The sequence below is a fragment of the Colletotrichum graminicola genome (assembly GCF_000149035.1).
Source record: "Colletotrichum graminicola M1.001 genomic scaffold supercont1.32, whole genome shotgun sequence".
Lineage (NCBI taxonomy): Eukaryota > Fungi > Ascomycota > Sordariomycetes > Glomerellales > Glomerellaceae > Colletotrichum > Colletotrichum graminicola.
In genome coordinates, this window is record NW_007361036.1 from 388087 (window position 1) to 414872 (window position 26786).

At 54.7% G+C, this 26786-nt stretch overlaps 5 protein-coding genes across 5 annotated transcripts; 1 reads left to right on the plus strand and 4 right to left on the minus strand.

Annotated features, from left to right (window-relative positions):
- Positions 1-1277: 1277 nt before the first annotated feature.
- GLRG_07775 (major facilitator superfamily transporter) lies at positions 1278-1571 on the minus strand (the record flags this gene model as incomplete). Its single annotated transcript, XM_008098334.1, has 1 exon — positions 1278-1571. The coding sequence occupies one exon, from the start codon at positions 1569-1571 to the stop codon at positions 1278-1280; it is 294 nt and encodes a 97-aa protein (XP_008096525.1).
- A 1391-nt stretch (positions 1572-2962) lies between these two features.
- On the plus strand, positions 2963-3268 carry GLRG_07776 (uncharacterized protein; the record flags this gene model as incomplete). The annotated part of the gene is made up of 2 exons (XM_008098335.1): positions 2963-3062; positions 3165-3268. 2 exons carry the CDS (start codon positions 2963-2965, stop codon positions 3266-3268), a joined length of 204 nt encoding a protein of 67 aa, XP_008096526.1.
- A 2310-nt stretch (positions 3269-5578) lies between these two features.
- On the minus strand, positions 5579-6565 carry GLRG_07777 (meiotically up-regulated 80 protein; the record flags this gene model as incomplete). The annotated part of the gene is made up of 1 exon (XM_008098336.1): positions 5579-6565. One exon carries the CDS (start codon positions 6563-6565, stop codon positions 5579-5581), a length of 987 nt encoding a protein of 328 aa, XP_008096527.1.
- Positions 6566-16215: 9650 nt separating this feature from the next.
- GLRG_07778 (uncharacterized protein) lies at positions 16216-16528 on the minus strand (the record flags this gene model as incomplete). Its single annotated transcript, XM_008098337.1, has 2 exons — positions 16216-16249; positions 16413-16528. 2 exons carry the CDS (start codon positions 16526-16528, stop codon positions 16216-16218), a joined length of 150 nt encoding a protein of 49 aa, XP_008096528.1.
- A 7583-nt stretch (positions 16529-24111) lies between these two features.
- Positions 24112-25981, minus strand: GLRG_07779 (chromatin remodelling complex subunit; the record flags this gene model as incomplete). Its single annotated transcript, XM_008098338.1, has 3 exons — positions 24112-24586; positions 24667-25741; positions 25921-25981. 3 exons carry the CDS (start codon positions 25979-25981, stop codon positions 24112-24114), a joined length of 1611 nt encoding a protein of 536 aa, XP_008096529.1.
- Positions 25982-26786: the final 805 nt, after the last annotated feature.

Below are 26786 nucleotides of genomic sequence, written 5' to 3' on the forward strand. Positions count from 1 at the left end.
ACGTCAAACGTTTCTCTCCTTCTTTGCGCCTCTCTTCTTCCCTAATCCCCTTTAAATAAGACGGGGGAGGGGAGGAAAGGCTCTCTATAACCCCAGTGCCTTCCAAAGTAGAAGGGTTGAGACGCGTGATGGCGGCAGCGGCAAACAAACAAAAAAAGGAATACCAAAAAAAGTGACCTCGACTCGAAACTTTATTTGAACCTTTTTCACAGCGCGCTCGTCCGACGTCTTTTGAACTGGCAGATACCTATGTTAACAGTGGGAGCAAAACGACCCCTCGAATCGGTAAAGTCTCCGGTCGCACGGATGGGCCAAGATGTTGGTGTGTAGTGGATGTGAGTGTGGGAACCGCTGGCTTGGGTTTGGAACAGGTGTGCAAAGGGCGGCCGTGCGTCCAGATCCCGGACGAATCACACAGCGCGTGCTCCACAAAAGACGTTATAGTATAGTACCCTTACTACCTCCTGTTCTAGTGCACCCTATAGGCTATAGCTTGAAAAGTAACTCACTGTTATTTATATAAACTTCCTTGGTGTCTTATTATCTTGTACGCTCAAATACTATATTAAACTTGGATTCGGGCCAAATAAGAACTCAAAGCACTAGACAAAGTCTTTTTCTCCTCTTACAGAACTCTTTTTTTCTCCCTGATACTCGAGATGCCTTGTTTCAACTGGCTTGGATACGTCCTTTCCAGGCCGCAACTGTCCTCTTTTCTCGTCAGCTTGCTCGTCCTCGCTTGCCACATTAAACTTCTCGTCGTCCCTTTGCGCTCTTCCATTCCGTTCCATTCCATTGTAATGGATCCCAGCGCCGTTAATGAACACCAATCTGAAAGCCTCGTTGTACTTGATAAGCACCGTAGGCATGTCTGCCGTGGACACGGTATCGCTCAGAGGCCGTTGCGCGCGTCTTCACATTGGTTTGCGGATCTAGGTCTTGGAACCCAATCCGACTCCCGGTGCCCGTATTGACTTTGAACTTGGAAAGAAGCCCTTCGCCTTCTGGCATTAGAACAGAGGAGACCACGGTGAAGGGCGCGTAGTAGCCCAGGCGGCCCACGAGCTGGCTGGACAGCGTGCTTAGTACTACAAGGCAGATGACAAGTAGGAGGGTGGCGATTCTAGATTGCACAGCCGTCTTGTTCTGGATAGCCCAGAACTAAATAGGGAGGTATTGTTGAGGAGGAGCATTGTTGGTGCAAGCGAAATCATGTACTACATGGCTGAGATAACGGTGTAGTTCTTTAGTACCTCCAGCTAGACGGCTGTGTTTTCCTACTTTGTTACTTCTACCACAATGAAGGCGACTAGATAGAGGGCAACCATGATAAGGAGGAGAATGACGCGCCAGCCGTTCCAGTCATACATGATGCCTCCCCCCTTCACCCACAGGAGTGCAAGCAGCAGACAGATCAGCAAGGAAAATAGAACCAGCTCGCCCAAATGCCCCAAATTCACCAGCTGCTGCTGGATAGTGAGCCCCGGAACGGCCGCCGGAGTGGGTTTCAAAAGCAAAAAAGATGACGACCATGGCTGCGCCGCCGATGGCTTGTTTTGACCTGCTGACATTTCCAACAGTACCAACAAATATCATCACCGACTGGACACGGAACTCGGGCAGCTTATCGCAACGGGCTTGACCAGATAAACAGCACAGCCCATCGTCACTGTTCACCACATCACTACACATCTATCGGCTTGCGTGTACAAGAAAGAATTCGCCCAGCCAACAAACCTGGTCGTACCGAGTCGTGTACGCCTCCACTTTATGCGATTTGGACAGACGGCCCCCTTGCAGCTCGGCCCGCCCGCGGAGGCGTAGTATAGAACTAGTGTTCCGAAGCGCGGGGGGGGGGGAGGGGGCATTGGTGAAAGAGCTGAGGGGATGTGCCTATCGTGTGTCAAGGAGTACGGGGACGGCTGCTGACGAGAGTGGTACAGCACGGCACCTGGGGATTTATTAGACAAGAGGAAGTACATGCCACGTGGGATATAAGTCAATTACTGTATGTGATTAACGACATCGGAGTTTTATTTTATCTTATTTTCTTCTTCTTTTGCATGATACTACTAGAATGGTGCTGGAAATGTGGAGGCAGCTCCACCTACGAGAAAGCAACGAGCCGGTGACGTCCGAATAGGGGCGTTGAGGGTTTCAACTTGCTTCATCACCATGGCTTTTGGTTTCTTCAAAGAGCGCCAATGTGTAGAGTAGCAATATGAGGCGCCCTGTCCAGGGGCTTGGCCCGGTAGGGGCTGCGTTGGAGGGACATGGCCATTTTCTTCTTCTTTTTTCTCAAGTCATCCTTCACGATGGTTTGACGTTGGATCCTGTGAGAAACCCAGAGACGGAGAACCCGCGGTTTGTAAGACGGTATCTACCGGGCGGTCCTGGTCTCGCATCTCTCTCTTGCACTCTTACAAAGGCGGGAAGGCTGGGCACGTCGATCCCTGAGATTACGCGTCCCCCCCCCCCCCCCCGAAGGCTTCCAGGAGTGTGGTAACCGTTGCCCCTGGGAAAATTGAGTTTGGTTTGATTGACCGGTTCGGCAGTGTCGGAATGATGGTTTAAGTTGACGGGTTTCATTTATACAGTGTGGTAGGGGTAACTAAAAGCTCCCAGCCATGTTACCCCCCATAGCTTACATCATTATAAGAGGGGAATATTCACCAACAGAGAAGTTTTGTAGTAGGGGGGGTGCGTATCAGTTACCTGACAGGGAGCTTTTACTTCGGCCGGATACCATCGTACGAGTCAATGATTTACGTCGTACCGCACGATTCAGTCACCGCTACCAGCAACAATAACAACGCAACCTCGTATAGGAACAGGCCATACGCCTCGGACTACATATAGCCTCTGTTTCCAGCGACGAGGCACGAGTTGGAACTTCTTCTGGTCTTCAACCTTTTCTATTACCTCTCATCACAGTCAAGACTACTCAGACATACACACAACCATGTACTCTCCCAAGTTGATCCTCAGTGTCCTCACTGCCCTTTTGATCCCCGTCTATGCCCAGATTCCTGCGGGCTGCAGCGAGTTTGACGGTGGTGGAGGTAAGAGCTGTCCAATCTTCGCATATATATATATATATATATATACACATCGTCACATTTCCGCCATGAGGCTAGGCATTCGGTCGTCCTAACAATTCATAGGCGAACTTGCACAGAACCAGTGCCCAAGCGGCCAAAAATTCTGTGGTGGTGCCCCGGGTGGAGGTCTTGCATACATCTGCTGTCCTAACAGCGTCTCTTGTTAAGCGTTCTTCTGATCATGAAAAGAAGAAGGGAAAAGGTGTGTTCCGTGATATTTTTGTTTTCTTTTCGAGAAAATAAGTGAGTGAGAGAGAGAGAGAGAGAGAGAAACGGGAAGAAGACCCAACATACTAACATTCTCTCCAGACCTGACGCATAGGGCCGTCGCTGGAGCTGGCCGCTGGGCAATGTCACGTATGGTCACTCTGCCTTGATACGCATATTAGGTGCATCATCCATCAGTTGCTAGGTCTATGACACTTCTAGAATTCTTCACATGAACAAATTTCAAATGCTTCCAAGAACCTACTTGAATACTCAACCTTGAGAATTGACGTTTTCGCTACCAAGAAGTTGACAAGTGACACGGCCCTCCCGGCAGCCGTTCCAGGATGTACAAAAGCTAGTTGTAGTCTATAAAGTTTAACCTCCGAGGACACGAGTCCTTGACAAGGTCAACTATATATACACAATGGGTTATCGTCGCTCCTCGCGCCGTCTTCCAGCCGCTTTCCATCAACGAAGAAGACAGACGGACGGACGGACGGACAAATGCTCGTTAGCAAGGCTGAGCAAGAAGCTGAACAAGAAGAAGACCACAGAAGGGGGAGTGCGTGCTGTCCTAGATAGTTCCCGAGAAACACTGCAAATAGAGGCAAGCGCGTTATCTTGATGTGTTTTGTGTAGTTTTTTGTTTGGTTATCTAGGACTGCCACCTTTCCCCGCACTTGATGGGTGCCATCAGTCGCCGTGTGAGCATTCCGTTTGTATCCTTGATTTTCCTTCCAGTAGTTTCATTCTTCCCAAGAACCCTATTTCAACCCATATCCTATGGCTGGTGGCTCGCAAGCTGCCCTTTTGGCCTGGCTGTGTGGTATCTTGCCAGCAATGCCGGCGTACCTCGGCGAAGGCTTTGGCCAATCCTAAATAAACCCTTCCTTTCTCGTTTTCGTAAACATGTAAAGCCACACCAATCCATCGCTGCAGCCAAAGAAGAAAACCTCGTTATCCTTCTCCATCAACATCTCAACTCCTTGTCCTTGACTCTCAAGAGAATGCCAAAATTGACACCGAAGGGAAGATAGAAATAAACGTCTAAGAATGTCGTGAACAGTAAAGGGTGGTGTCACAGCGGCTTTCTGCCTTCTTCACCAAGAGTGGTAAAGAGAGGGCGAAAACATATGCCACCCAAGCAGGAAATGCATAATGACAAAGTGAAGAAATAAAACTCCATACGTTCCCTGGAGGAATGAATTGCCTCCCACCACGATGCAGAACACCTCTCCATGGGGGTCCAGTCATTTTTTTTTTTTCCATTCTCGCGAAACACAGATGCCCGCGCATAACCAGCCAACTAAACACATGATCCGCAAGTAGCCTTTGCTGAAGTGCAATGCTACTACTTTTTTTTCCATCTCGTGCCGACACAGCAGGCCCGCGCCTTCTCTCGACTATGTCGGCCTTGCCGGTTTAGTCCACACTGCATCCATCCGATCCTACAATGGACCGAAGGCAGTGTTGTGCCGGAAACGAGTTAAAGTTACAAAAAACACGTATGGTTCTGTGCGGTGCCACAAAAGAAACTGCGGGGTGGGTAGGCGGGTTTTGTCGAATGTCTCGCTGGCCTGGTGCGCAGTCAGGCGCGTCGAGGAGCCAAGGCCTTTTGGCAGCGTGTACTCTGTGTTGCTGGCCCGATCGTACTGGACCTTAACAGACTCATGTCGAAGCTCTGTCGTCGACCAAGACATGCCTTGCCCCTACGCCGAAAACCATCAAGACGCAAGCGAAAAGCTCTCCCAGCCAACCCACATCCACGAAAAGAAAAAGAAATACACCGCCACAAACTCTATTGAGAAAACTCCGGGGAAATTGCGAGGGCGACCTTATAACGCCGATGAGTTTATCCGTATACCAAGGGGAAGGAATTAAAGAAATATGTCATTAAGGGCTGCAGCCAGAGGATCGATAGACCGTCCGATGTCCAACGCAACAAAGTTCGTAATTCCAAGGAGGAATCCGTAGCCGAGTTTGGATGCGAACATCGCAACGGGAGGATCGAAACCAAGCTGTATACCTGCCCATGTGTCGTAAAGTCGAATTCCGACGTGGGGACCATTCGGTCAAATAACCGCTTCTTTCGGTTTCTCGTCGTGAGAGGGTATCTGAAGAATGCAAATTTATCGTCATGCCAGAAAAAAAGAAAAAAACAAAAGCCTACGTCTCCGGTGACGCTAGACCTCCCAAACTTTTCCGATAGTAAAATTCTCTTCCAGTTTCGTAGGGCGGCGATAGCCGGACCAGGCATCGCGATGAGTTTAACCCATGACAGGCTGACCGAAGCTGGGGTGCGCAAAGTAAGCGGACGGCTTCGCGGTAGACCCGAGACAGTTTGCACAGCTACACTCTGCAACACCGTGCTCCCAGATATTTTGGGGGTAGTTGTAGTGTCCAGAGAAGGTCTGCTGGTTGTGGCGGTGACCGTAGTAGTGAGACGGTTGCTGATAACGCGTGTTCCACTGGCCGTTAGCAGCTGCCTGAGAGAACCAGTCGTTGTAACGGGCATTAGCCGAAGTTGCAGAGTTGATGTACTCGGGTGTGCCGTAGCCAGAGTCCGGTGGGGTGAGCGGGGCGGATGGCCAATTCCAGGTACCGTACTGGTGGCACGCCAGCTCGTTGCGCTTGATGGCCTCGTAGCGCTCATATTCAGCCGCCTGCTGCTGAACAAACGTATGATACGCAGATCGTCCTCTGTACCGGTTCATGCTGGTGTCGATGGCCGGCACAAGCCTCTCCCGGCTGGCCCTGACAGCGGCCTGATCCTTGAGGACCTTCCAGTCATCCCAACTGGTAAGCCAAGCCTTGTAGTCGGCGCTGTAATCCAGGTTGACATAGAGGCACCAGCCAGACTGCTCCAGCCACTCATGTTCCAGAGCGTTGAGCTCGGCTACGGGAATACCGCTCACCTCAGACCAAGAACGGTTCTGGAAGGTGTTGTCGTCCAAGAACTTGCTGCCGAGCAGCAGCGAGACCGTCAACATGCGCCAAACCTGGCCCTCGGGTACAGTGTATGAAGGGTTGTTCTGCTTCAGCGTGTTGACCCGCTTCGCGAGGTAGTTCATGCCAAGAAGAATAGTGCTCTTGGGCAGTCTCGTGGAAGACAGGATCTGCGAGACGAACTTGCGAAAGGGGGGTGTGACGGCGGTCGTCGACAAAGGCATGACCACACGAGTGGCCATCTCGGCGACGAACTCGGCCATTTGGTCGACCTCGTAATCGAGGACGGCACAGACACCTCCGGGCATGATGGCGGTGATGGTGGGGGGTCCGACGAAGATCGTGAAAGGACCTTTGTCGGGGTGAGAAGGTTGCTCGAGGCACTCGCAGGGAACACTTGGCAAGTGGAATGAGGACCGCAACGTGCTAGCGGTGATGTCCAAGGCCGAAGGAGACGAGGTGCCGGGTTGGTGAGCGGGTGAATGACGAGCCCCTAGTAGTTGCGAACAGCCATCAAGGGTGTGATCGTCTCGACAGCGGAAGGCGGACTTCTAGTAATCGACAAATGAAGGAAATATGCTGTGGATCGACGATACTTCACAGCTCGAAACCGCCCAGGAAATGAGCAATCTTCGCGCGGAAAAGGATGAAGTGATGGCTGACTCGGAATCGATGCTTGGAGGGTAATGGTCGAGGCGTCAGAGAAGAACTAAGGGCCGCCAGACACGGGACGAAGAAAGTCGTGCAAAGGAAAAAGCCGGAGCTGGCTTTATCTGCGAGTGGTAACTGATCAGCGAGAGTGCCCTAGAAGCAAAAGAAGAAGAAAAAACTTTGACTGTCTGTCTGTGCCTGAGTCTGACACACAAGCTTCGTCGAATGATGCGTCAAGTGCTGGCGGGCCGGTGTTGGAGTGACGAGTTGCCGTGAGGCAACAGGGAAAGGGTGTTCCTTGCGGAAATACAATGCAACATGTGCTAGGTTGCTCCAGCACACTGGGCACACAAACGCAACACCCAAGCACTGTTGGACGGTGGGAGACGCAGCCAAAGGTGGCGATGACGGAAAGACCGGGCTGCTGATCCCGTCGCGAAATCGAGTACAACGCGTCACGGTTGTGACCTGTGTCGGGAAAGGGAGTGATTCGCCGCCAGGACGTAGGCGAAATGGTCGGTTGAAGCCCATGTGCAGACAGACAATGGCAACATGTGTTTGGGATGTGGGATTTTTCGAATAAGCTTACCTCGAGAAAGAAAAATAAGAGAGGGTTGATCGGGACACGGAGGCGTAGGGAATTCTTTGAGTGGTCAACTCGGTCGTTGAGCGCTCGCGCGGTGCTGTCGATCGATGGTGTTCTTTGGATCAAACAAGAGTATCAACTCGGGTTGTGATGGTGGTCGGGCTTTGTGAATGGGACAGCGATAGTCGAACCGAATCGGCTTCGCGTCGAGAGGGAGAGGGAAAGGGAGATAAGGAGGACGAGAACCTGAATCCTGGGTTGTCGACGACTTGGATGAGAGTATCGTGCAAAAGTCGAGGACGCAATATTTCGTCGGGGTACGGCGGATTCGAGGGTTGGGTAGAGAGGGAAGAGAGAATTTGGAGGATGGGAGGGGATGAAGGAAAGGAATAAAGTCGGAAAAGAAGAATTTCGAGGAGTAAAATGGATGGGACGGGTTGGGATGGGCGGGATGGGGATGGGGAGAGAAGGACGGGGGGGTGGGGGGTGAGGGTGTAAAGTGGAGAGGAATGATGGCGGCGTGCGTGTGTGAATGGAGGCGAGAGGGGGGAGAGAGGAGACTGGGAGGGCGAAGTGAGTGAGTAAAAGAGGGGGGGGGGGTATACACTACAGCGGTTCGTAACGGAGGTAAGGCAGGCAGGCAGGCAGGCAGGCAGGTACGACTAGGTAGGTAGGTGATAGGTGGTGGGCAGGCGGGATGAGATGGGCAAAAGTAGCAGGCGAGGTACCCTTCAGGGCAAAGCTAAGTATCGGTGCGTGGAAAAAGAGGAGGTCGGTACTTTTTAACGACACGACACGACAAGGGCAGAACAGCAGGGCAGGGAAAGTGGGCTCGCGCTGGGCTGGTCGGGAGGGGGACGTAGGCAGGCAGGCGCAGACAGACGCAGACTTGAGGAAGGAAGGGACCCGACCCGGTACCAGAAATACGAATATCTCGACTCCTCTCACACATTTTCCACTACCTACGCAGCATGTACTTCGTACTCTGTAGCAGAACCAGCACCCACCGTTTGGGACCCTGGGGAGATAATGGACCAATACCGATACAAGCCAGCAAATAATAGATTAATATAAAATACAATAACAAAATCAAGAGTATTCGTGCCCTCGTGCGGCACTAGCGCAGCCTTTTCCTTAAACCGAGCAGCCGTTGTCCCTGTCTGCAAGCCATGTTGTGCATTAATCGCCAGCGAGACGAGACGCGGAGAGAGAGAGAGAGAGAGAGAATGGATCAAGGTAGTATTGGGATTATTCCAACACAGACAGAACCGGTAGCAGCACCATAGTATCCGTACGTCGCACACAATACACTCAATTACACCCCATGTGCCCTCGGCAGGATGGTTTTCCTCTTGATTGCCGCCTCTCCCTCTCTCTCTGTCTCTTGCACACTAATTACATCCTAGACTATCCGTACTGGGGAGTCGCAACTGACGGACTGGGCTGGAACGAGGACAAGGACGGGGGAGTGGAGGAGAGGGTGCCTAGGTAGTGCAACAAGACTGGGCAGTGGTCGTCGTTGCAGCCCCCCCGACTTAGCTTTGGCCAGGTCGGCGGCGTTGGCTTTGGAACTGGTACTCTGAGGAAGGGGGAGAGCATTGGAAGCATGTTCCAGAGGCAAGGGAACGTGAGAGTCAAAGGGAAAAAAAGAATAAAATAAAAGTAAAGGATAGATGGGTCTGGACGTGGAGACGACAGGGTGACTGGCTCCGATGGGAGCACACACTAAAGAAGGGTACGGAGATACTTCGTCATCGAGTCGAGTGTGATATCTGTATGTATGTACGTACTTACCTAGCTTACTTTGCATTTGTATCCGTGGACCCATAAGTGAGAATTGAGTGTGTGGGTTTCAACCCAGCGCCTTCAGATTGGACATTGTCAAAGAGGGAATGCGAGCGCCGTCTTTCCCTTCCTATCTCCTCGACACCACATCCCCGAAAGAAAAGGGACAGGATATAGAAATACAGATAAAATAGGATGAATAAATAAATAAACGAAAAAGGATGAGAAATGACTGGGAGCTTGCCGCTGATTGGCTCTGCGGTTTGTCGTGGTTCATGGACGGTGCTGCTTGGTGGGTGGGCCATTGAAGAAAGTATTGAAGGAAGTGTTGAAGGAAGTCCACGCCCACGGATACACACACACACACACACACACACTCACACTCTCATCTCACATTAACGCTGGACTCATCAGTCACCGGTTTCGAGTGTGGATGGCGCCCATTGGACGGATGGACCAGTGGATGTGTGGCTGTTGGTGGATGGAAAGGAACTTCCGCAGGCGCCTACACCGACACCACCCGACGCAGCACACACACACACACACACACACACACACACACACACACACAACGAGGTCAGTCAGGTACACACTACTCTACTTGCTAGGTATCATGGTATCTGGACAAAGTTACTGCACTAGGCAACATAATTTGCGAGCGTGAGAGAAAGTGAGAGACGCATCGCTCATCCATTCGCCCATGGCCTGAGGGTGTGTCTCAATGCGAGGAACTAAGTGCCAGCTGGAAGCTTAGGAACGGCAGGAGCAGGAACAGGAGCTGGTGCTCCTTCCACATCAAGAGAAACCTGACAGGTACGCAGGTGGGCGAGCGGGTGGACGGGCAGGCGCGGGAGAGGAAGGAGAGGAAGGAGATGACCAGGTGCGCGCGTCAACCAGCAGGAAGAACCACAAAGGAGAAGGAGGCGTCAGTCAGGAGGAGGCAGGAGAGGCAGGAGAGGCAGGGGTGGGCAACAACTGCTGCATCGCATCTGCACCCCCTAGCGCTGCTGCCGCTGTTGCTGTCGGTGTTTCTGTTTCTGTTTTGCTATGCTCGCTCTGCCCTCCGGTGCTCCTGCCTTTGCGAGCTGTGTGTGCTGCCTTCCCTGGTGCACCCTCCCAGTTCAATATGGGTCCCGAGGCAAAGTCGACATCGGGAACCTGATTGGCCGCGTCTCGGTCGGGTAAAACCCAGCGCTACAAAGCGACCACAACACTCCAGCCAAAATAAAAATAAAATAAAAACCACCACAGGCTAGGGTGACGATGCACCGGAGAGTAAAGCCCGGCACCAAGAGAGTGAGTGAGTGAGTCTGAGACCGAGACTTGCCCGACCCGATGGGGACTGACGATGACAACGAGCCTGGCGTGCCGAATGATTACACACTTTACGCCATCCGCTGAACACGGCACAAACGTCCTTCGTGGCAGCAATGGAGACCCGGAGAATACAGCAAGCCAGGTGCATGACGGAGAACGTTGATTGGGGGCACCACGCCGGAAAGCAACGCTGACACAGTTCGATAACAACAATGACAACTCAGCGCCGTTCTTGTGGCCCTCGTCTTCGCCCTCCGCCCCCACTGCGAACCTCCATCTTCGTCTCCGGACATCATCCGACCATACACATACACCGCGGCGGAACAAAGAACGGATACATTACCTACACCACCGTTCATGCCATAGTTTGCTTTTGGTCGACGGCTACCGCGTACGGATACCACCTCTGTCTCCAGCATTGTGCCGTCAATGGTCGCCTCCCACCGAACAGCTATCCGTACACAAAACAACGCCCCCATTCCATATCAACTCCCGTAATTCTTGTCGAACACGCCCTGGCGTCCGACACAAACAAAAAAAAAGCCACCAGGTCATCTGAGCGAAAGAGAGCGACGGGGAAGAAAAAGAAAAAAAGAAGACAATCGTTAATGGCGGCTCGGCTCCAAGTTGGGATGACCCGGTTTCTAAAAGGCTTCCAAATGTACTCGACAGTATTGGGCTAGCCTTGTGCAATTTGTGCCAGTGGCCTGTACCTTGCATACGGGCTAGGGAGGCTGGTTTGTCGCGGGCAGGCCAGGTACCAGTACTCGTATCAAACCCGCCTCACCGAGGTAGGTAATCTGCCTGTCACATTTCCCCCCTTCACAAGGTCCTCCTCCCTCATCCATGACCATACCGCTTGACTGCTGACCGCCTCTGCAGAGCACCCTCTCCCTTCTTCGTCCTCAGCGCCCTCTGCATCGCCTTGGTCCCCAGTTCAGTTTCTTGCTACGTAGTGTGTCCGACGATACGCATCCCATCCCAGCGGGGGCTTACCAGGCAGCCCAGACCAGACCACGGACCAGACAGACCAGATCAAACCGGGCCAGACCAGGACCAGACGTGTGTGGACTTTGCAGGAGACTCGCCCACACGCACCTAAGCACACCCTGGCCCCACAGCGACACTGGACGGGGGGGAGGGGAGAGGCCATCTCTTCGCCCTCTGCGCCTTTGACTATCCGTACACTACTAGGCTCTGCTTATTTCGGGGCTCGGCGAACGACACTCCAGGGGGCAACGACCCCCCCCCCCCCCCTGATCACGCCCCGATGCCTGCAATTCCGACTGCAAAGGGCAAGGGACAGTCTGTGTCGGTGGACTGTGCCCATCATCCGATCTGCTGGGTGATCACTGCGGCCCAGTCACCACCCAAGGGTGGTCTCTCACTCTGTCTTTGGCCCCAATCTGCGCTGAACCCCCCAGTCGCAGCACAGCAAATTCCTAGCCGATGACGACGTGATGCACACTGAGGCACCCACTCACCGTCACCGTACCGATCACTACTAAATGCATTGTGTCGTGCTAGTGCCTGACGGATATCGACCGTAACGGAGGCATCGAAGCCTTGATGGTATTTGCCTCACCTTCGCCGCTATGCTTTTGGCTTCGACAACGGGGACCATAATGTCATCGAGGGATCTTCACCAGTTCATGACCGCTAGGCTCGCACATAACACGCGAAGCCCTCAATGTTCGTCAGTGTGCTGCTCCAATTTGCCTCTTTAAGATGAAGCAGCCTCGAAACCACCCCAGTTGATGTGGCAGCGAAGGACGAAGCCATTTCCGGCCAGAACGATCCGGACCAAATTCCATGTCTTAAAATACAAGCGTGGCACTTTGGCACCAGCTTCATTAGACAAAAATCCCTTTCTGCACTGGAAGCACTCGGGATGAAATTGGCTGGCTCGGAAACTCGAGGCCCATCCAGCCAAGCGCGGCGTATTGGCATTTGTCTTTTGTTGTTCCCACGACAAAGACCCAGCAAAAGCTATAATGGGAAAACCAAAGGTGCATGGATTTAAGCACCTATTCGTGTCAACTTGGAAGTTGGGTAAGATTGCTGTAGCACCACCAGAAATACCGCACGCTCCACAACCCGGGACACCGTGCCATTTACGTTGCTCAGATGTCCGCCATGGATGCGATTCTCCTTTAGCTTCACCCCCCCCCCCCTCGTGGGTGTGCGATTTGATGGCCCCCACTGGCCAAACATGACTGGTACACCGGGGAGGAAGAAGGGGGAAACCCCAATCTCACACGCGCGCGCACATGGCCAACAACCAGCTGTTGGCTCGCTTGCCATCCTCCTACGCTGTTCACACGCAAACCAAAACATTGACAGCCTTCGCCATGGCGATCTCGCTTGCCCCCAGCAGCCTGATGTTGGCCCGGGCGGCATTGCCCTCACGTTCGCGGTTCACGGCTCGCCTCCGGTAGGAGGCAAATGTTTTCTTCTGCCACATCCCCGACACCAATAGCCAGGCTGTCCAAATATCACTGAGGCCGCACATCCGGTGTATCACACGAATGATGCCCGGTCAGTAAATCACCGGTCTAGTGGTCTCAACCTGCTCATTGGCTGCGAGATCACGGCCTGTCTCCCTTGGGCACCGACCTTGGACGGGTTTTGCCCGTGTTTTGCTGAGCGACGGCCATCCTCTCGAGCTTCCCAAGTGGCGACCCAACCAACTCACATCCCGGACCATGTGATATTGCACCCGTGCAGCCATGTTGGTGCACCGCAGCACTGCCGACAACACGGAACATTCAGGAATCCAACCACTTCAACTGAGATCTGGTGACGCATTCTCTTCAATGCTGAGCTAACCGGCGAACTTGGTCCTTTGCTCATACGAATGCAACAATCACGTGCAGCTCGGTCTCGTATCGAGGACAGGGGGCAACAGGGCCGCAGATCGCCGGCAAGTCAAACAAACCTCCATGCTCTTCCCCAGTGAGACACATGGTCGATCTACAGCGACCGGTTCTCCCTTTAGAAGGCATTGTCTTTATTGGCGCGAGGCATTGAGGCATCGAAATGGAAATTACATGTAGGAACTCCCACCGGCCGCCCTGGCAGTTGGCGACAATGCCAATTCCCTGGGTATTAGTAGGCCGAATGGGCTGTAGGTATGTGTTAAACGTCCAACCTCTGGTTGGATGAGACTCCTGCCCTGTTGCCAGCCTTTCCATCTCCCCAGGACCTTGTCAGCCAGGTAGTCTGCATAACCGAACCTGCGCCCCAAGGCCATCTACGAACTGCCAGCCCTGCGTGAGAAACGGCTTCACCGTTACATCAGGAGTTGTGAAGAAACCAGTTCGATACTTCCATTCGGTTGTTCGTCAGATTGTTATGATATCAGGTTACGTTGGCCTGCACGGGACAGCTACGGTTTGTCCTGGTGAGAGAGGCTCCTTCATCGGCACGCGTCCCTTGAACAAAAATTGGACATCAATATTACAGGTCTCTCTGGCTTACAAGTCTGATCAGTCTCGAATCTTGGAAAGACTTGCGTCGTCACGTCCACTGGCGAGTCAAGGCGAAGATGATGGAAAAAGCAAAAACGGACGTAGGGAAACTTAACATAGCGACTGGGTGAGGCATTCCTTCACCCAGCTCAGCCTATCAGATGGTTTCGATCCGAGCAGACATGCAGCCGGTTGGCCCGGCGGGTCTCAATCACACCCCAGGCGTGCGTCAAGAGCGACACAGTGCATCCGCAGATGTCGTCGACAAGAGTGTGTGGCTGGCACCCTTGGAACAGGGTGTCTCGTCTCGGCCACTGCCTCGTGTTAAACACACACGCGTGGACCTTAGTAACCCTAGAGAGGTTCTGGCGCAGAATTTCAAGACTCCATCACAATGCAGGACGTGACACATGGAGCGATTTCCTAGTGCGGCCACCTCGATTGAGATATTTCGCCAGGGAGCCCGGGCTGGCGATCTACGCCTTCCGGTCTGAGTCGTCAGCAAGGTGGTGGTATTGAGTCAACAGGCATGAGATATGAGATTATCTGAGAATGAATGGCATTGAGAGAAAGCAGGGTCAGAGGAAGGAAGGTCGCGGTGTTCCAAGGATGGAGAGGCACGGCTGCGCCGAACGAGGTCGCAACACCAATCCACCAGCGGGCCAGCAACCGGGTTGGCTTCGATTCTTTGGGGGGGCTCACTGAGACCTCAGCCATCTAGGTATCTCCCTTCCTCCCCAGGCACAGCGGCATGTTTCTATGAATATCCATCTCCCTTCTCTCAACTGCGCCTTTGGCCGGCTACAACGCTACAAGCCACTAGGGCGGTCGGACCCTGAGAATGGAGTCTCACGAGGAATGACAGCTTGATTGCCTTGGACACGGAGAAAGAAAGGCTCATGCTTGAAGCTCCAGAGTGAATGACAGCTCATCTCCCGACCCAGTGACCCTCCGTCGCTTAGGTCTAGTGTCTGCCCAGGGTCTCCCCATAAAGCACGCACACGCACACACGTACACACATTAGGACACACAACAGTACGAAGTTCTACGAGATTTTTCAAGACCCACGACACGACGCCATGCCAATGTTCTAGTGCCTGCTTCAAGGGTCCATCTCCACCGTTGAATCAGGGCGCCAGCTCAAAAGAGCTTGTACCGAACTCTGGACAATTTTGGGACCATTTTCCAAGTCTTGTTTTGGCTGTTTTCACCATGGTTTCCCCTCTTTTCCGCCTGCCAACAGCCACCGTCAACCGGATCACCTGCAGATTGGGCACTCTTCACCGCAACTAATTCTCGAAGAGGGGGGGGGGGGGGGCGGCTCCAATCCGATCAGAAGCCCCTCGTGGCGTTTGCAATACAACGTACGGCCCCACGAATATGTATTCCTAGCTCATGGGTACCGTACGGTGCTGCTCTGAGCCATTTCAAGAACGTACTAACCGCAATTGCCGACAACGTCGATGCCGAGAGCCACAAATGAACGCGCAGGACCCTTGACTGATCCATTGTACTGGTCAAAGTCTGGAGATCTTGGTTAGATGGATTGGCTCGAATCCAGGACCGCCACGCCGGGTAAATACATACCAATGGCGGCAACTTGTCAAAGCTTCTACATGCTCATTATTAGCAACAACAACAAAAAAGAGATGTACCTTGAACAGGGATGCCTCTTTGATCTTCTTTTTTTCTCTCTCTCTCTCTTCCTTGTTCTTCCCGGGTTCAAGGAAAGGGCTTGACGCCACTGGAAATTTCCGGTTCGCGTAGGCTGATCACGGTTCAACTCGTGGTTGAAAGCGATCTTCTCGAGCCTATCCCTTCTCGAACATGATCTACCACTTTTTGACATAGGTAGGCACGGTATCCGTAGACACGGTAGACACGGTAGGCCGACCGAAGAAAGGCCTGTCGTCCGCCATGAGTTATTTCTCGGCCAATTAGCCAACGCCGGCGGACACAAGAGCAGCACTTATCCTCCGATGCCTGCTATGGCATCCATTCTGGCCCTCTCTGTCCAATCTCGAGAGGTTGAGATCTGATAGCTGGAAAGAGCAATATCATCCATTGTCAGTCAATCTTGCACTACTGCAGCGGTTACCAGCCCAACGCTAGACCGGTCCAGTTGAGTCTCGTGTACCTCCCCAGCCGCCTAGTATATGCACAGAAGGCCGAGCCTGGTGTACCTACATGGTTCGACGGTTAGGCTACCAATGCAGTGGCATGTCTGCATACGACTCGCATCCAACTCACCCGCCCGGCGCCCATGGTTCCGTGCGGTCAAATGCAGCTATCCTCGGGGGGACGTCTCACGAGGGCCCTCTGATGGATTGGTGAATCTTTACTAACGCGAGAGCTGGCTTCTTCTGGCCGAGGACTGGCCTGCTACCAGCCTTGTTGTCGTGGTCGGGGCTACGGATACACAAACTGACAACCTCGAGGCCTGGGATATGGTACCACTGCATGCATTGACTAGGGCGCACACGCATCTGGCCTACTACATGCGATGGTACTACTACTGGCCAACGTGCGGGCGTTGGCCGCGGTACAGCAACGCTTCATCATCTCCGGGCGTACGTCTCGAAAAGTCGCGAAGAAACACACTCAGCTTGACCGACAGTTGAGTTGACTGACTCCTGACTTTTGTCTTGGCATTTATTTCCCCGCAGGCGAAACGCCAAAAGCAGATAGTGTGGGACTATTTGGTTCCCATTCTTCGTGCCGTCTTCGGCACCCCCGTTTCCAGAAAAAGAAAAAGAAAAAAAACTATCCCTCTCCCCCAGCCGCAGAACATCGCGGCCCCATGGCGTCGTCCAAGTCACGATGAACGCTGCTTAGAAATGCCTTATCTGGGTAGGTATGAGGCCGTTCACTGGCCAGGCCTTCTGGAACCGATGGAGCGGACGGTGTGCACCGCTGCCCCCCGGTGGAGCCGGTCGATGTGAAAAGAAAAAAATGCCGCGCTCCTTCGGAACCTTTTGGAGCGTTGCAGTCCAGTCGTTGCAACCTGCGACCATCCCATATGCAGACAACGGGCGACGGAGGGCGCGTCGGCGCCTGGAGAGGAGCCACGGGGATCCCAAACAGAGGCCCAGGAGGCATGTCATACGGATCCCTGGGGAGAGGGGGGAGAAAAGAAATCGGCCCCAACTTGCCCGCCTCGTTCCGTACGACTACACCCAGTCGGGACACGGGCGAAGCGTTCGGCGGAGCGCATCGCCATCTCGTTGGTGCTAGGTAGTGTAGCCAGCCCTCTTGACGTAGTCTTGTTTGCCACAGCTCAGCCCGTGACCCCCTCAGCTTGGTGTAGTCTCTTCCTTCTCTTCCTCCTCTTCCTCCTCCAGATCCGCCGTGCGACCAAGCCCCTCCCCCCATCAAGTTAGTCAGACCTAGCCCGTCCCCCACACAAGACAGGGCAAGGGCAATGGGACACGACATGCACGTAAGTGAGGGTCAGCCAAGGCTTCTAGAGCCAGGCGACAACGGGCTAGGGGGATGGCTCCCGTTGGATTATCTTCTTCGCCCACGGTTTTACACTACCGGTACGTCGACGACCCGGCTGCGTGATCCCCCCCCCCCCCCATGACCCTCAAAGCGGTGCTAGGGTGGCGAGGTTGAGCCTGCTATGATGCAGTCCGTTGCCACCGGCATTTGTGCTAACAAAGGCGACATTGGCTCCTACGCAACCACCCCCCCCCCCCCCCCCTCCCCTTTCTGAAAGCTGCGTTCCCTCCCCGGGTCAAAGTCCCCGGATGCCGACGCCGACGCCGACGCTGATGCTGGTGCCTCCTGTGTGGGCAGACTCGGGGCCTCACGCGCCTCGTCGCCTCAGTGGCCCACGCAGGACACGCGCTTTCTAGAGTGCTTGCAGTAGTGTCCCCTATCCTACGGGAGAAAGCGGCAGCGATGGACAAAGGGTCGCGCGACCCCATCCTCCCGGGTCCTCTTCTAAAACGTAAGGGGAGGATGACGATGCATGCCTCTCGGTGTGACTTGTCTGGTGAAGCACCGTGTACCTCTCTCTGCCTTGGGGTAACGGTATTCGGAAATCAGGTGTCGAGTCACTAGGTATGGTGATAAGGGGAGTGAGGGGGATCTTGGCAAAGCATCGACGCATGCTGCGATCCCTCTCTACCTAGTCAGCGTGAGAACTAACTGCCGACTGACTACTCATTGTTATTCTTGCCTCGTTGCACCGCAGGCAGCTGAGTGCTGGATCTGCCGCGCCCCCCACCTCGACATCGATAGTACAAACGAACCGTTGTGTAAGGAATCAGTCGTCATCGAACTCCCAATTCGTTGAAGCGCTTACCGCATCCCCCCTCTCCAGGCAGATGTGTGTGTGTGTGAGTGTGTGTGTGTGTGTGTGTGTGTGCGTGCACCCGCACTCATACAAGTAGGATCAATGTGTTGCCGCTGCCTCTGGGCATGCACTGGATTCAGTATAGCACCGTCTGGTCCATGTACTGTTTAGAACCATGACTTCCCCCTCCCGCCTTATGGCGTCGGGACGAGCCTGTCTGTCATGGACAAGACGGTGGGTTGTCTGGCTGACGACAACCTTTGCTTGCTAGAGCGCGGGGGACAATGACGGCAGCCATGACGGTCAAGGCAAGTCGCCACCATGGGGTGGACATTCATCCATCATCCCATCAACATCGAAACGCGCCTCCTCGCCCAGCCCCTTCTAATGCTAAAGAAAAAAAGGAAGATGCCGTTCGGTCGTCCACCATGCGCCTCGCGCCAAGCATGGAACAGCCCCGCCCCTCCATCCCGCGTCTGGTTACGTATCCCGTCGTAAAATCGTCGTTGAGAAGATCCTCGGTATGGTCGGCGAGCGGGCGGGCGGGCGGGCGGCGGCGGCGGCGGCGGCGGCGGCGGCGACGGCGGCGCTGCTGTTAGACGGACGATGACACATGCAATACCGGTTGTACCGGGAGCGACCATGCAAGCAAGCGGTGAGCAAAAAGGAGATTCTACGGCCGCGCTGCACGACACGACCTAAAGGGTGGTGGTGGTGGTGGTGGAGGGAGGGGGCGTTCATGTTTCGATGACGGTTGTCTTTTTTCTTTTACCTTTTGCTGGTGGCTCAGCTCCCCCCCCCCCCCCCCCCCCTCGAGCGGCTACTTTTTTATTTTAATTTGGACGGGAAAACTCTTTTTGGCTTCTTGCGGTATTGTCTCAGGCGGCAAAAAAAACGTTAAACACAAGGGCAAGGTTGGGAGGGAGGCTTCTACGCCACGCCCGTTTCGTCTTGGAGATGCCCTCTTCTGTCCGTCCTGCCCTTTTACCCTCGCGGCACCGCGTCCTGCGAGGCGAGGCAGAGACGAGAGGGGGCGCGTGATCTCGCACTCTTGCCCAGGCAAGCGTACGCACACCCACGTTGTCACGCACGCTTGGCCGCGAGCGGGTTGGTGATCTCAGGTAAGGTGGGTGTGCTGCGTTGTGCTATGCCGCATTGTGTGTGTGTGTGTGTGTGTATGATATGGAGTGGTGGTGTGGCCCGGTTCGGTTTGCGTTTGGCTGGGTGAGTGCTCTAGGTCTGGGGTGCGAGCGATGGTTAGCCGTGTGTGGCTGCTGCATGCCCCCCCCGGTGTGTGTGTGTGTGTGTGTGTGTGTGTGGTGTGTCCCGATGACAGAGGCATATCTCCCTCCATCCTTGCCGGATCGTGCCGTTGGTTTGGACGTCCGGTCATGGCTCTTTTTCGGAAGAGAGAAAGAGAGATCGGACGGACTGGGCTGGAAAAGGGGTGACTAAGCCTGTGCTTCGTCTCCGTCGCGAAGTGTGTAAGTAAAGCCGCATTGTTGTCTCGTCATCGACTTGTATCATATTGGAAGAACGGTATAGACGAGGAGGCAAGGTGCTCGTTTACAGACCATGTGCATGCAAAAGGTGTAAATATATGTATACAATATGAGTGTGTGTATGTTTATATATATATATATATATATATGTGTGGATGTCCATGCTCATGGGTATAAAAAAAGATGACGACGCGCAACGCCCTGTCAGCGCTCGAATGTGTTTGTGCAGTGTATATTCCCATCCAAATTGCTGCACACAAGCTCGGTAACCAAGACGCAGGGCTCCCGCTGCAGGATGCGCTCCCGTATTGCTCTAGTTTTTGAGTCTCCGTGGACCTGAAAGGAGAGGGGGGGGGGGGACCATGAAGACGGATGTTTCAATCATGGCATTTTTTCTCGCTGCTCGGGCCAGCCCGCGCGGTCCCAATTTGCCACCGCCGCTGCCGCTGCCGCCGCCCCGACTCACACACACCCGCTGCCGCTGCGGCTGCCGGGCTCCCCCTCATCCGAGGGCCGCCGGCCGTCTGCAAGTAAAGCGTGTAGTCCGTGACGAGCCCTACCCACCCATCTATTCCTGGAATGAGAGGGAGGGGGAGGAGAAGGAAACACGATGATGTTTGGCTAATAATGCCCCTTTCCTCAACGAGGGTTTCCTCCTTATTCTTTTCTTCTTATTCTTCTTCTTCTTCTTGCTGCGACGGTGTCGTTGCAGTCCACAGTCAGTCACCAGCCGTCTGGTCGTGAACATGATTTTGCACACATCTGCCCTTGACTGTGACTGTGACTGTGACTATGACTGTGCAGCCGTGACTGACTGACTGACTGACTGTGACTGACTGCGGCTGTGACTGGCTTCTGAGCTGTGATGTCACGCAGTTACGAGTCGTGCTCCTGTGGCTATGCTAGGCTTATTCCTCCTCCCCCCTCTTTCTTGTTCTTTTTTTACGAGGCTCTGTGATATTTGTCACCTGGAGCCTGGGAGGATGCTGCTGTGCGTCTGCGCTTCTGCGCGTTCGGGTTTGGGGAACGGCCGGGCCTCCCCCTGATGTTTTTTTTTCGGACGGGATCTGGCGCTGCGCGCCTGGTGTCGTCGGGTCGAGGGGAAGGGGGTGTGTGTCTGTGTGTGCTTTGACGGACTCGAGGCTGTTTTTCTTTCTTTCTTTTTCTTCTTCGTATCCGCCCCCTGTGGTGACGGCCCGAAGCGTCGGCCGGAGAGAGAGCCGCGGAGGCCCGTGGCCTCGCGAGGCTTGCCTGGACGGAGAGGGAGACAAAGCGCGCAGGCAAACGGAGACGGGAGTGTATGTGTGTTAATGTGCTCATGTGTAATTTCTGTGTGGTCGGTCGTCTTGATTGTTCTCTTACCTTGCTTTCCCCCCTTTCGGAGGCCAGCTGGTGATCAAGGGGGTCTAGGGGGACCTTGGGAATTTTTTTTCTATTTTCTTTTGCTTCTTCTTCTTTTTCTTCTTCATCTTTTTTTTAGGTCACGGGGCGAGCGGGCGAGAAAGTGCTCCCTGCTTGTGTCTGATTGGAGAAAAGGCGGCTTGTTGATCTTGGCCTCTTGGGCCCTCTTCTGTGCCGAGGTTTATGATGACTTTTTGCAGCGACGGATTCGGGTGCTGGTACGGAGGCTATGCTCACAGTCGTAAGAATTGGTTCCGGAGTAATGGAATAGAATATCGTCACTTCTCGTGTAGCCACGAGCCAGCTGATACGCCAGCTCCGGGCCAGGGTAGAAACTGGGCAGACGTCGCGGGGGGGTTCGTTTTTTCCGGTCCGACTTGCCATTCACTTGGTTCGTTCTACGGTTCTGATTCATCACGGTTGTCCTGTCGTAGCTTAGAGTGTCAATGAAGTACCGTCCAGAACAAGTCATACATGTGCCATAACCCTTATAGGTTGGGTGGAAAAGGCTTGCTCCTTGCTGGAGATATGGTCTCGTACAAGTCACGCGTCCTTGGTTGTGGTTGCAGCGATGATACCAACAGGTCAGAGTCAAGTTCGTTTGTACCCAGCTCATGACTCCATGTAGATGAAACTCCCTTCCGGGATGCAGAAGATAGAAGGCCTGGCTATCCATTACCTTTTAGCTGCTAGCTGAATAAGCAAGTTTGCTCTCTCTCGGCAGGGCTGTATGCTGTGTGGGCGGACAGTGGCAACGACAAGGCAACAGCACACCGCAGTTTAAAGCCTTTCATCTAACAACTCTGCGGTACAGTTATCGTAAGGTATTCAAGACAAGGCAGTGGGGGCCGTTCAGAGAGGCGAGAGGCAGACAGCAACTTATACATCAACAACAGAACAGACGGAAATGCCTGTGGCGTTCGGCTGTGCCACGCACCACCTTGTCCCCGATGATGAGAATCCCGTGCAAGACGCTGCTGGAAACAGGTAGGAAAGCCCGTCCTGGGGCTGGCAGGAGGGAGCGAGGCCGTCAACCCCAAGCTACTCAGAAGAGATCATTCTCAAGCAGAACCACACTAACGTATATCCAGTCACAAAAAGGCCGGTACCAAAACCTACGGGGGATACTAATTGGGGGGTGGGGAGCATGTGTTCTATCAGCACGCAGTTTACGTGATTTCCAAATAAGAAAGGAAGACGGACGGAACAAAGTGACGAAAGAAAAAAGGAGGTCGTTTTGGGCATCACGACTCTAGCAGCAAGAAAGCCGGGCCTTTGCAATTTTGAGACCGACTTGCCAACACTCAACCAGACAGCCCGGCAAGTCAGACGAGAAACCTCGGGATGTGGCCGCTTTCCTTGACGTTTTGACAACCTGACACACAAACACACACACACACACACGCAGTAATTCGATGCCCCCCCCGGAAAGTCACAAATTCCTTGAATTGGCAGCTGCCAGCATGGTATTTGCGTGCTAGGTTACCCGCCCGCTTATATACCAAGACACCAAACGCCAACGTGGTCAGTCCAACGGCGGTACGAGCGAGTCCGGCTAGGCGCAGCAGATCTTTGTCCAAAAACGCTTTTGTCGAGACTTCCTTGCCGGGTCATCAAGTGACCTACCTACCTGTCTCCCCACGTCGTAGATGATTTCCACTCTACCCCAGCCGTAGGGACTGGGTTGTTGAAGGGGGGTTAGGTAGTGGCATGGAACTCCGGGACATCATTTTCTTGAAAGCTTCTCTTGTTTGTTGGCATACGTTCGTAAAACCAGGTTGTTCTTGAATCTGATATCAGACCCCACGATTCGCACCAAAGGAGACAAGGTGAGGTGAGGTGAAGGGAGGGGCTCGGCCAGAACCACACGTTGGTAGTTGAAACTTCTCCCCCACGGGAACCGATGAACACCAGCCCCTCGTCCTACCGGCTGAGATACATAAGGAAGTGGCCGGCGTGATGCAGTTCACGCGAGGGCATCCATCCTGTACTCATTTGTAGTCTACGGGCAAGCAGTGGTCCCAGCAGCATGTGCTTCGATGCCGTCGTACAATCTCAAAAAAAAAAAAAAAAACAGGGGAAGAAAAGAAAAAAAAGGTAGGCAATCACTTTTGAGCCCCTTCATGGAATCGTCCTAGTCCTACATGCACCTCAGACCTCCCAACGACCTCCCTCAGGCTCTCCACCTCGCCCCCCGCCTTTTACTCTTTCGACGGGAGAGCTCCGAAGCCGGCAAAGATACTAACATCAGCAGACGGTCGGGTTTTGACCGCCGTCTCTTCCAGTTGAACCTTGGACCCGACCAAAAACAAGCCCACCAACCATCCGCCAAAACGCCGGGCCAACAGGGATAAAAAAAAAAGTCAACATAAAAGCAGGACCCTACGCCCAACATCCTCCCTGCGGGTACAAGAACCTCGTCATGCAAAGTTGATGCGCCGGAGCGTCACGAACCGCCCGGCATCACCGTGTTCCCATGAAACTCGGGCCTGACGACCAACCCGGCCTCCCTCTTCTTGCCCTTGCCCCGAGGGGAGCCGGACGGCATCACCTTGCCCTGGGCGCCAACGTCCGACAGGACCCTCTGATGAGACGACTCGGACCTGGCCGCGCCCCCTCTCCCCTGGGCTGCCTCCGTCTTGGGCGCCTTGGCCGGCGTCGGCATCCCCTCGGGCTGCTTGACGTTGAACGCCTCGTAGAACGCGGGCCCCAGCTCGGCCCCGTGCCCGCACTCCCGGATCTTGCGGCCGCAGAAGTTGCAGCCGCGGGCCGTCAGGGCCGACACGGTGCGGCCGTCGGGGGTGCCTCGCGCGCCGCCGTGCGCCCGGACCAGCTCGTCGTCCTACGAGTGCCGGCCCTGGGGCACGACCGATTTGTCGATCCGCAGCCGGCCCCGCGCCATCGCGTCCTTCTCATCGCCGAAGCGCGCCTCGAACGCCCGCTGCTCGGCCTGGTGGCTCTCGAGCGACGCGCGGCACGACGGCGGCAGCATCGCTTTGAGGTCGTCGCCGATGGCCAGGATGCCGTTGAACGGCTTCAGGAAGTCGGGGACCTCGGCCGGCCGGCGGCCGGCGGACTGGACCCGCACGCGCGGCGTCTCGTAGACGACGTCCACGACGTTGAAGTTGCGCGCCACCGCCGACGGCACGGTCGGGAAGGCGCTGTTGGGCTCGCTGGCGGTGCCCGGGGGGACGATCTCCACGCGCGCGCGCGTCGGTTGCGTGTTGACGGGCATCTGCATCAGGTTTGTGTGGATGTCGTACGCGCCGTGGCGCAGCGTTGCCATGCGGATGGCGTTGACGCGGCTGTTGAAATCGCTGGGGGGGGGCGGGGGGTATGCGTCAGTCTGTGATGCCGTGCCTTGTGTGAAGGGGGAAAAGGGGGAGGTTTTTCTTACCTAGCCGCGCGAGCGTGCTCCAACTGCCAGTTGGTATCATTCACGTTGACCCGCTTCTTCTTGACCTCGGCCAGGCCGGCAAGGGGGTCCGAGGCGGCCGGCGTCTGGTTGGTATGGTACACGGCACTGGCGCCGAACCACGCGACGTACTGGTTCGAGTTGTAGGGCTGGTTAGGGTCGAAGACGTCCGAGGGGTCGGCGATGGCGCCCTCGACGACGCCGGCGGCGCGCATGTCGGCGACGCGGTAGTCGTCGATGATGTTGCGGCCGCCGACGATGATGCGCGCGCCGAACTCGACAAAGACGGAGCGGGCAGTGACGATTCCTATGGCACGGCCCTTGTACGAGTGGGGGATGATGTTGCGCTCGATCATGTCCATCTTCTCGTCGTCGCTCACGATGATCTTGTAAAGCTTGGGGTGCTTGTTGAAGAAGAGGTAGCTGTCGCGGAAGCCGACGCAGCGCGCGGGCTCCGTCGACAGCATGTACTGGCGATCGCCGCGGTCCTTGACGGTGAAGGTCCTGCAGCGGTACTGGCGGCCGCCCTGGAGGTTGCCGAGCTTGTCGACCTTGGTCTCTCCCTCGGGGTCCTCGGGCAGTACGCACTCGTCGTCGACGATGTCGACCTCGGTGCCCTCCTTGTCGATGACCTGCTTGAGCTTCGGGGGGGCCTGACCGGGCGCGGGCCGTCGACCGCCGCGGCCGCGCCATCCACCGCGGCCTCTCCGTCGCGGGGTGTCGGCCTCGGAGGCGGGTACGGTGATCATGTTATCCCAGCCGGGCGGCTTGTTCTTTGGAGGCCGTCCGAGACGCTTCCTACGGATCACCGGCTCGGTGGGAGGGGTTGGTTCCTTGGCCGAGGGCTCAGAGTCCTCTGCGTCGTCGTTGGCGGGCTCCTCCTCGCCGTCTTCGTCGCCTCCTTCCTCTTCGCCCGACTCATTCGCCTTCTCCTCTTCGTCGTCATCGTCGTCTTCGGGCTGCGCCTCTTGCTCGTGCTCGTTCTCGTTCTCGGACTCGACAGCTTCGGCAACGGGTTCGTCGTCATCAATGCCCTCAAAGGTTCTGGGAGTGCTTTCTGGAGTTCAGACGCAGTTAGTAATGCGATGGTGCTACTGTTTTCGTGACAATATCAATATCAACTGGTGCGCCCAGCCTTTCAGACAGTCCGTCGCAGGCAATCAACCCCCTCCAGGCTTCAATGTGCGACAAACAAGGCAAAACGAACACGCGGGGGGGGGGGAAGCTTGTACGTACGGAGTGCAGCAGAGGCACGCTTGGCGGCGGCCCTGCCTGAACGAGAACGGCGTCCAGACATTGTGAGGAGGTCGACAGAGGTTGGGAGAGTTTGCGATCCAATGCCGGAGTTGCAATGCCGGTTTTTATAGGTGCCGGTGCGTAGGATGTGGGCGGGTGTGTGCGAGGCTGAATGGCGAATGGGCGCTGGTTGAGAGGGAGTCGCGACGCGAAAGGACAAGGCTCAGCATGTTCCCTGGGGCGGGAAAAGATAAATTGGCGTCTCCCAGCTTCGTCCTGATTGGAAGACTAGACCGTATGAATAACCTTTGGCACTGGCCCCATACACACTGTGCACTAACCTCACGATGATGCAAAGAAGGGATGGTTGCGATACAGCCACCGAAATCTACCTTGATAATGAACGTAATACGCTCGTTCTCTTCACAGCCCGACGTAGCGGTCTCTAGTATGAAAAGAAAGCATGAGATTTTTGTACTTCTGTCTTCTATCTCTGTGTGTTGTTTTCTTGGGGCGAGGCAACCCAACTAGCAGCAGTCTGGGGGGGGGGATATTATGCAATGAAGCCGCCTCCTAGTTTTTCCCTGTAATTTTCCCAAAAATACAAACTCTCAAGAAAAAAAAAAGCTTCAATCTTCACCAAGCGGGCGAGCAAGCGAATTCTGTCCATCCGTGATCGACCTCCTAAAGCTCTGATCTTTCAAGAGCTGCGAGAATGCGCCATTCCAGGCGACTAGAACCGATCCGAATCAAGACGACAGGCACAGGGAAACCACCCCCCAAACGCCCGAAAGAAATAATTGGCAAGCCGCAATTGCCATTGCCAGTCAGGCACCGTGTTGCAGCCGGCTGCATGAGGCCGCCGA